The sequence below is a fragment of the Nicotiana sylvestris genome, chromosome 5 (genome assembly GCF_000393655.2).
Source record: "Nicotiana sylvestris chromosome 5, ASM39365v2, whole genome shotgun sequence".
Classification (NCBI taxonomy): domain Eukaryota; kingdom Viridiplantae; phylum Streptophyta; class Magnoliopsida; order Solanales; family Solanaceae; genus Nicotiana; species Nicotiana sylvestris.
This window is the reverse complement of record NC_091061.1, coordinates 171,323,959-171,333,674: the sequence shown is the minus strand read 5'-3', so window position 1 is coordinate 171,333,674 and position 9,716 is coordinate 171,323,959. Positions and strand designations below refer to the sequence as shown.

The 9,716-nt window shown below is 38.0% G+C and overlaps 2 protein-coding genes across 2 annotated transcripts; one reads left to right on the top strand and one right to left on the bottom strand.

Moving 5' to 3' along the window:
- The first annotated feature begins 487 nt into the window (after window positions 1–487).
- LOC104238400 (protein TIC 20-II, chloroplastic) lies at window positions 488–1,305 on the top strand. The gene has a single exon (XM_009792744.2). The coding sequence runs from the start codon at window positions 558–560 to the stop codon at window positions 1,191–1,193; it is 636 nt and encodes a 211-aa protein (XP_009791046.1). The 5' UTR covers window positions 488–557; the 3' UTR covers window positions 1,194–1,305.
- Window positions 1,306–1,868: 563 nt separating this feature from the next.
- On the bottom strand, window positions 1,869–5,390 carry LOC104238407 (pentatricopeptide repeat-containing protein At4g39952, mitochondrial). The gene has a single exon (XM_009792757.2). It carries the CDS (start codon window positions 5,358–5,360, stop codon window positions 3,024–3,026), a length of 2,337 nt encoding a protein of 778 aa, XP_009791059.1. The 5' UTR covers window positions 5,361–5,390; the 3' UTR covers window positions 1,869–3,023.
- Window positions 5,391–9,716: the final 4,326 nt, after the last annotated feature.

Genomic DNA, 9,716 nt, shown 5'->3' with positions numbered 1-9,716 from the left:
AACAGACAAGTTATACTGAAATTAGTTATGTTGTGATTAGTTATCCTGGTATTATTTCTTATTGACTTACTGATGTGTTGTATTAATCCTAGGATTGTTAATTTTATTGTTTTATCTTGGAATAACTTATACTTGAATTATTATTGAATCTCTGGTAGGTATAAGTTATCATGGTATTAGTTTTAGTCCAGGGATAACTTATCCCAAAATTAGTAATCAAACAAAGAATACAACGGTACAAATTTTAGTCCCAAGATTATTTTTGTTTATCCGTCATATCAAACCACCACTTAGGTCATCAAATTTTAGTTAAATACCTTAACAATACTAACGAACAAATTATTAAGAAAACAGTGTCTCATGAACTGAAATTTGGTGCCAATTTTGAGTGTCTATATATTTTATATATATAGTTAGTATGTGTCTCTGTTTAGGTTTAGGCCAAATATTGACATACTGCATTGTGTAGTACCTTGTGCTGTCCATTTTGTACTTTCCAGAAGAAAAATCCATCTAAATACCCAGCGGGAGCTCCCTAAAACCTCTCAATTTCCAAAATGGCCTCCATCCCGCTCCTCCGTTTCTCTCTCCATCCACCTCCCAAAACCCTAACCCCCAAAACCCCTCTCACACCCCACCCCCTCAAACCCACCATCCCCAAATTCCTCCAACCCCAGGCCCAAACCCGAACTCAAACCAAGCTCAATTCCATCTCCGCCACCTACAACCCAATCCCCGCCACAGACCGCTTAATCTCCGCCGTAGCTTACTTCCTCCCCTTCTTCAACGGCCTTCAGTACGGCCGTTTCTTATTCTCTCAATACCCATCCCTAACTCTCCCATTTCAGCCCATTCTTCCCCTTCTCTCACTCTACCGTTCAATCCCATACGCTAGCTTTGTCACCTTCTTCGCTCTCTACTTGGGAATTGTACGGAATGAGAGTCTAAACCGTTACGCCCGTTTCAATGCGCTTCAAGCGGTTGTACTTGACGTTTTATTGGTGGTACCGATGTTGATACAACGGATATTCTCTCCGGGTCAATCTGGAATTGGGCTGAAACTTACAATGATGATGCATAATGGGCTTTTTGTATTTGTTGTGGGGTGTTTTGTTTATGGGCTTGTTAGTTGTATCCTTGGGAAAACTCCTTACTTGCCTTTTGTTACTGAAGCTGCTAATAGGCAAATGTAGCTTCTTCTTCTTTTTATTTCCTATGCTGGTGAATGAACATTTTGTTATATGTTACTTATTTGATTTCTTTTGGTACTTAATATTTGGAAATGTGCTGTATTTGTCTTGTTAATTTTTTGTGTTCGTATTTATGTTTACCCAAGTTAATGAAATGGTTGGAGAAGTGTATTAGTAGCCACTTTTAAGCCTCATATCACAATATTAATCAATTTACCAAACTTCAAGATTAAATACCTTGAATTTTTTAGTTACTAATTTAAAATTCAAGACATAAGATTTGATTTTTGGACATAATTTTTGAACTTTAGTACCTAAAATTTGAACTTTAAAGTTTAAACTTGAAGTTTGAGCAAATTGACTAATCTTTAAATATATTTTAAATAGTATGCTTAAAAGTCGCTGTCATTTGTCAATACTTAAGTTCTGATGATTTGAAGTCGGATGAGATCTTTTAGGATCATTTCTTCTATTCAAATATATACTCTTAAGGTCTAAACATATAGAGTAATATATTTTTGGTACTTTAGACTTAGCTTTTCCCCCCTAACTACGGAACTTGCCTATAAGAGTAAAAATAAAGCCTTAAAACTCGAATATGCAGTGTTTGGTAATTTAAAAGGTTGAAGTGTTAAACAGATATATGTCATCATCACTGATCCATCAAGACAAAACAAATGTAGGAAGTACCCAATTTTCATAATTGCAAGTCGCTTGATGATTGAGTGAGGCTACTGTTTAATAGTACATTCTAGTCCTAACACCTGAGAAATTATGGTGCATTTTAGATTAACTTTCGCACGCCTTAGACTATTTTATCAAGTAACTTGACATGCCTCAGTTATTTTATCGGTACTTGCTACCTCTCTACAGCAGAGGTATTAGCTAGCTTTGTCTGCCAATGCTTGGCTGATGGAGAGAAATAACTTTGGTGTTCTTTGTCTCCTCACACCACCTTATCGTATGCAAGCTCCATCTAGAGACCACAAGCTCCGCCATTCATGGTGGGTCTTACACCAGCGACGCCATCACATAAAATTTAGTAGATAATTTCTCGCGTTAGAGGCTTTTCTTGGCTCTTGCAGAAATGCAGGATAAGACTGCGTACAATACACCCTTGTGGTCTGCCCTTTTCCCGGACCCCGCGCATAATGGGAGCTTAGTGCACCGGGTTGCCCTTTAGAGACATTTCTTGCCTACCTCAAGGCTGTGCCCTCAAGAGATTCACATTTTCATAATCCATGGAAAGAATTGACTTGGTAGCCTCAATGGCCAAACATTTATGTACCTCCTAATATATATCCAAGCTCCGAAACTTCAGCGATGCACTCAAAGTTCCAAATCTAGGGCCGGTCCAGAAATGCAGTAGCTGTAGACATTAATCAAGTGTACAGCCATATTTCATTTGTTGCTGCTCCAATGTACCAAAATGAACATGGAGAACATAAAAGTTTCCCCTTTCTCGTACATAGATACATTGTCGAAGGAGTGAACTTCAAAGGATAAAAGAAACTGCAACTTGTTCATCCTACAAGCCCAAAATCAAATTACTATCATCAGCCAAAGAACAAGAGGCATGATCAATGGATGCATCCTTCTCGCTCAGCCCACTGAAATATAGGGCTCGTTACCTGGACATCACCTGAAATCCATCTCAACGCTACCACCAATTAGCCATTGTTTTCCACCACGTGAAAGCAAACTATACAGCAGAAATCATGGTGTTTATCGAACAACTCTTGCAAGTATAAAACCTTAGTAGCGCCAAATCTTCAATACATTGATGCTACCATGACTTGAGTTGCTAAAGACTCCAACAAATAGCTGTGAAATTTATACTGTACTCCAGCCAACTTCTTTCCTCACTTTTCGTTGCTTCATTATTTTCCTCACCATTTCAACCTCTTCCCACTTTCCTACAGAACTATATAGGTCAGAAATTGCTACATAGTACCCATCATTTTCTGGATCAGATTCAATAGCATGTTTTGCAATTCTTATACCCTTCTCAACCTGAGAGTGAATTTTACAAGAACTTAGTAAAGAACCCCAGATAGCTGAATCAGGAGCAATTGGCATGGACAAAACCAAAGCTTCAGCATCATCCAAATTACCAGAACGACCTAAAAGATCAGCCATACAAGCGTAGTGCTTCAGGGTTGGCATCAAAGAATAATCTTTCATTCTGCTAAATATGGACTTTCCTTCTTCGACCAACCCTGCATGAGCGCAAGCTGAGAGAACAGCAAGAAAAGTCAGTTCATTTGGCTTATTTTCTGACTGTTCCATCTGTTTGAAAAATTCTATACCAGATTTTGCTTCTCCATACATAGCATAGCCTGAGATCAGTACGTTCCAAGAGATGACATCTTTCTTATCCATTGAATCAAATATTTCTCTGGATCTTGTTAGCTGTCCGCATTTCGCGTACATATCAGTCAAAGCAGTAGCAAGCAAAGTATTCTTTTCAAACCCAACTTCCTTGATGTATTCATGAACTTTCTCTCCTTTATCCAAGGACGAAACTTGAGAACAAGCAGAGAGCAAAATCAGCAGCGTTGCAATAGTAGGCTTGTAGCTTTCTGCAATCATTTTATCAAAAAGGCCGAAGGCCTCTGTAATTTTTCCACAACTAATATAGGAAGTCATCATTGTATTCCAAGTGACAACATCCTTATCAGCCATAGTACAAAAGACTCTCCATGATAAAGTCAGATTCTTGCTTCTTCCATACATATCTATTAGAGAATTGGCAACGGAAATATTTTCAAGCATCAGATTTTTAATTACATGGCAATGCACAGACAGGCCTAAATGGAATTCTTCCAACCGGGAGCAAGAAGAAATTACAGATATCAAGCTGTTGACATCACATTCAATTCCCAAGTGTTGCATTTCTCTGAATAAATTAATGCACTTGCCTTCTAACCCAGCCTTGAAATAGCCAACAACCATCATATTCCAGGCTTCTGTGGTTTGTCCAATTCCTCCATCAAGTATCTTCTCTGCCAAATTCAAGAGTCTAAGCTTACAATACATGGCCAATAATGCATTACAGACCATGTGATCGTCAACATAGTTTCTTCTCAAGATGAATCCATGGAAAGCCTTAGCTTCAAAAGTCCTCAAGGCATTACCTAGACCAGAAAGCACACAACTAATTACCATCCCATCTGGAATTATCCCACTGGCCTGCATTTTCAGAAAAATATTAATGCACTCACCTATACACTCAAACTTTGCATAATTAGCAATTATCGATGTCCAGGAAAACAAGTCCTTCTCATCAACCTCACAAAACGAACAATATGTTTCTTCAACCGACCCACATTTCGAGTACATTGACAGAACAGAACACTGAACAACTTGATGACTACAAAAACCAGACTTAACTGTCAGCCCATGCAAGCATTTCCCTTCTACCAATGCACCTAAATTTCCACAAGCTTGAAATCCTCCCTCCAACGTCCGAAAATTCGGCCTCACCTCACTCTCACCATTCTTATGCATCAAACAAAGATACTCCAACCCCTTCTCACTCTCCCCATTTTCCACATACCCTTTTACAATTGCAGTCCAAGAAACCACATCTCTCACAGTAATTTCATCAAACACATCAGCAGCATGCTCCATAAACCCGCATTTCGAGTACATATAAACCAAAGATGATCCAACAGCAGCATTATTACCGTGAAAAAGATTCAATTTTGAGACTAACCCATGAATCCTTTTGCCATAAGAAATCAATCCAAGCTCAGCACAAGCAGAAACAACAATGGGAATCGTAAACTGGTTAGGCAAAGCATTAAAACCCCGCATATTGGAGTACAGCTCAATCGCTTCTGAATAATACCCATTGGAGAAATAAGCTTTTATAATTGAATTCCAAAGAAAAGGGTCTTTAACACTAATTAAATCAAACACTTTTTTCGAAGAAATGAGGTGGTGTTTGTTAGAAGCGTATAAAGAAATAAGCTTTGCTGCTATGTAAACGTTGTTTGTGTGTCCTGTTGTGATAATGAAAGCGTGGGATTGATGAAGCGTTTTGAGGTCTGAGGTTTTATTGGAGAGGAATGTATTGATTCGATGGTGAAGGTAGTGGGAAGTTGTTTCAGTGGGAAATTCAATGGAACTTGGGTAGCAGAGTTTTTGAAGTTTAGTTCTGAACATGGGAAGAGTTTAAAATGAGACAATGCAAGCAAAAAGAGGAACGTTTATTGTAGTTGTGGAATTGTGCTAATAGAATGTTAATTGGTCTTTAATATTTGTGATCTATACTTTGAGTTTTAAATTGGAGAAAATGCATAAAGACCCCATTAAATTTGTTCTGAAAAAATATTTACACATCTTAACTTTACGGGGTCTTAACAACCCACTATTCTTATCTAAACTAAATTTAATACCTCTTTCAAAATACCGAACCAGCCTTGTGGTGAGTTGTGTTAACATGCGTCATGTATCAAATACTGCACTATTTCATTTTTAAAATACTTTTTCTTTCCTTTTTTCACTCTTTTTTCATTTCATCTTCTCCGCCTTCCTTCAACATTATTTTCGCAGCTCGCCACTATGGAAGGCAGTCACAACCATAACCTCCCTTAAACCCATAAATTCTAGCTCTGAAAAATTAGAACCACCTCCCCTACCACTCCACTTTAACACCTCTAATTTGACCATTTTTCCTTCACATACTCACAAAAAAAAACCCACACACCCATATCGAAAAGAAAAGGAGAGAAAATTCTTTGTACGAAAAATGGTATTGGCGAATATCAAGCTCTCCAATCAAGTATTAAAATTATTCCAACCTAAATCCATGACTCAATTGCTTAAGTTAACTTATGTTTCTATCAAATTGAGGAGATTAAAGAGATAAAATATGAACAATAAAATGGAGTTTGTAAAGGTAGGTGAATATGCCGGAGGTGTTACATCTCGCGTTTTTCCTACGCTAAAATTTCGTCTTCAGTTAATTGACGTAGACTCTGGGATGAGATTATCTGGAGATTAGCACATTTATGCAATTTATAACAAGCAATAACTAAGTACCATGAAGGAAAGGGTACACGAATTAAGAAAATGAGTTTCGTTGAAGGTTGTCGATTTGGGATAAAATACGGGCCGAGCGTTAATACCTGATAATTATAAACTAGTACCATGCAAGGTACCATATGACCACGATAGTATAATATATAACGTATATATGAAGTATTTTTAAAATAAATAGAATTTTAAGTAATTTGTGTAATTTTTAAATTATGCGGGTAATTGATTAATTACTGGGTAACATAACATTACCCGATTAACTAATAAGTGGATAAAAAAATAATTAATAAACTAACCCCCTACATGTGGCAAGAAGCCACAAAGCCTAGAAAGCGACTAAGTAGTCACATTGCTAGGTGGCTACATAATAATAACTTAAAGTCTTAGAAAGACTTATACAAGCTCATCCAAAACTCTTATCTTTAGCCAAAATGTTCCATTCTGTTTTTGGTTACCAAACTTGAGAAAAGCATAAACATTTTCCTCTTAAGACTTGAAACCAAAATAACGTTGGGGAGCTTTTGGTCTTAATTGGAAAGGTTAAAGAATTAAAAGTCTTGATTCTAAGGAAATTCGTTCAAAGAAGTGTTGAGGCAGAAATATTCCAATTCGAAGACAAAGGCTACAATTGAAGCAAATTCGTCCAACTCCAACAAAATTCAAGCAAAGTTTCGTTCCAATTTCAGAAGCAGAAGCTTCGTTTTCTCGTTCCAACATATTTCACGGAAGCAGAAACTTCATTTCGATCAAATAATTTAAGGAACAGGTATTAAGGCTAAGCTCTTCCTTTATTTTGGCATGATCTCGTTGTTACACAAGTTTGATAACGAGTCATAAAGAAAAATTTATATCCCGGAATTTACGTATATTTTGCTAGTCTCGCAAGTTACGTATATTTTTCTAGCCTTCTAAGTTACAATATTCTCATTATCAGGATTTTATATTCAATTGAGTATTTCTTTCTTCCAGTCAAGAGAGCAGAGAGTCTATATATACAGTATTACAATATTTTCATTATCATCAAGCTATAATCGATGGGCAGGCCCCTATTGGGCAACCTCTGATCAGATGGTAAGTTATATACCGAGCCTATTATGGCCGAGCGCTTATGAGCGAGCCCAATTGGTCGAGATATAGAGCCTAGTATGGTCGAGCACATATGAGCGAGCCTACTACGACAGGGCAGTTATATATATACCGAGCCTACTGTGGCTGAGTGCTTATGAACGGACCCAGTTGGTCGAGATACAGAGCCTAGTATGGCCGAGTGCTTATGAGCGAGCCTACTACGACAGAGCACATATATATGTATACCAAGCCTTATAGGGCCGGATAGTTATTTTACTTACTATATTGAGAGAGCTGAGTCATTATCAGCAGGTAAGAATATCTTCAGATTATTGTTGACTCTTAGTTACATTCAATTATTATATTATCAGTTCAGTTTCAACCTTTAGTATATTGCCTTACATACTCGGTACATTATTTCGTACTGACGTCCCTTTTGCCTGGGGACGCTGCGTTTCATGCCCGCAGGTCTAGATAGACAGGTCGAGAGCCCTTTAAGTAGGTTATCAGCTCAGCGGAAGATGTTGGTGCGCTCCATTTGCTTCGGTGTTGCGTGTTTGGTTAGTATGATTTAGACATGTATTGTTTGGAACGGCGAGACTTTATCCCGATCTTTATGATATTTATGTACTCTTAGAGGCTTGTAGACATATGTCGTGTACGTAAAAGATTGTACGGCCTAGGTTTTAAATTTATAAATGATCATGTTGGCCTATTAGGCCCGTATGTCACGTGTATATGATGATGTAATAAGAAAGATGCGTTACATTGGTACTCGGTTAAGTAAGGTACCGGGTGCATGTCGCGGCCCATCGGTTTGTGTCGTTAAAAAGTGGTATCAGAGTAGTTTTGTCCTAGGGAGTCTACAAGCCGTGTCTAGTATAGTCTTGTTTATGGGTGTGTCATGCACCACACTTATAAGCAAGAGGCTACATGGCATTTAAGACTGTCACTCTTTCTTCTTACTCTAGATCGTGTGGTAGAGCTCACTTATAAGAATTCAAGTCCCGAACTTCTATTTTTATTTGTAATAAGACGATGCCTACGTTCAGAAAAATGATCGATAAGAGATATACCTGTGGAAGTGTTGAATTAGAGGAACTCGACTTTGTATCATGCTTATGATAAGTAAATGTGAGGTCTTCAGCAGATCATGTGCATACTAAAAGGTGTAAGCCTTTTGATAAGAAGCCTTAAGGCAAGAATGCCTATCCACCTTTATGGTGAAATACAATGAGAAATTAAGAAGATAAATATAAGTTTCAACAAGTAAAAGAAGCAAGATAAAGAAGGGTACGAAGCGCCCAGTTAACAAAGGTTAACAATGTTTATAATTCAGGCACATGAACATAAGCTTTTTGAGTTATATTCAATAGTAACAGAGGTATATACAATTGGTCGCACCCATTCCAGATATGCCCTGTGAGGGTTAATAGAAGTAGTATAAGAAGATGTGATGGATGAATTGTTTGTGTCAGTTGACATTTCCGAAGGATATTGTAAATATGCTAATAGATCTCCTTGTGAGACACCTAGATGGTACACTTTAAAATAGTGCAGCCAGATATGAGTACTACAAAGACATGTACTATAAGCCTTGAAGGGATACATATTACCTTAGTGTAGCTCGCGTCCCCAGTAAAGCGATAACGTTAAGCAACTTAAAGAGCCGCTGGATGGAGCAAAGGGAAGCAAAAAAGCAAAAAAATGCCTTGTTCGAGTTTTCAGAATAAAGTGATAGACATAAATGTTAGCGAGAAATAAGAAAAGAGTTAATGAAGCATTTTGAGTAAGATGTGGTACATGGATAACAACGGTAGATCAAAAGATGACAATATTACAAATCTATAGTGATAACTAGGGGGTTTTGATGCATTTTATACTCCTTCTTGCTTATGTTTTGATTAGGAATTTATACTAAATAGTCCCAAAAGGCTCACAAGTTGTGCTTGATTGCAGGTTTGATCAACAAAGTGACAAGATGTCAAAGATCAGCTCCAAAAGGAGTGAAACTTGCATAAGTACCAAGACAAGATAAAGCTCAGGCAAACAGGCTCAATGCGGCCGCACACCATTCTGTGCGGTCCGCATGAATGAGGTTCAGAGAGCATGACATTCAGGCAAACAGTCAATACGGTCGCACTAGGTTTTGTGCGGTCAACACTGGGATCAACACGGCTGCATTCGATTTAGTGCGGTACGCAGTGAGAAAGATTAGAGAGTTGTTAATTCCAAGTTTCAAGCCAATGCGGTCCGCGCTCCATTTCATGCGGACCGCACCAGAAACCTCTGCGAACGCACTCCATTATGTGCGGTTCGTATTGCCAGAGTTCAGAGACATAAATTTTCAAGTTCAGAGCCTTATTGCGGCCGCACACCATTTTGTGCGGTCCGCACTAGCCTCGCATGGGT

Coding starts and splice junctions, on each gene's coding strand:
- LOC104238400 (XM_009792744.2), top strand. CDS start 558: ATGGCCTCCATCCCGCTCCTCCGTTTCTCTCTCCATCCACCTCCCAAA.
- LOC104238407 (XM_009792757.2), bottom strand. CDS start 5,360: ATGTTCAGAACTAAACTTCAAAAACTCTGCTACCCAAGTTCCATTGAA.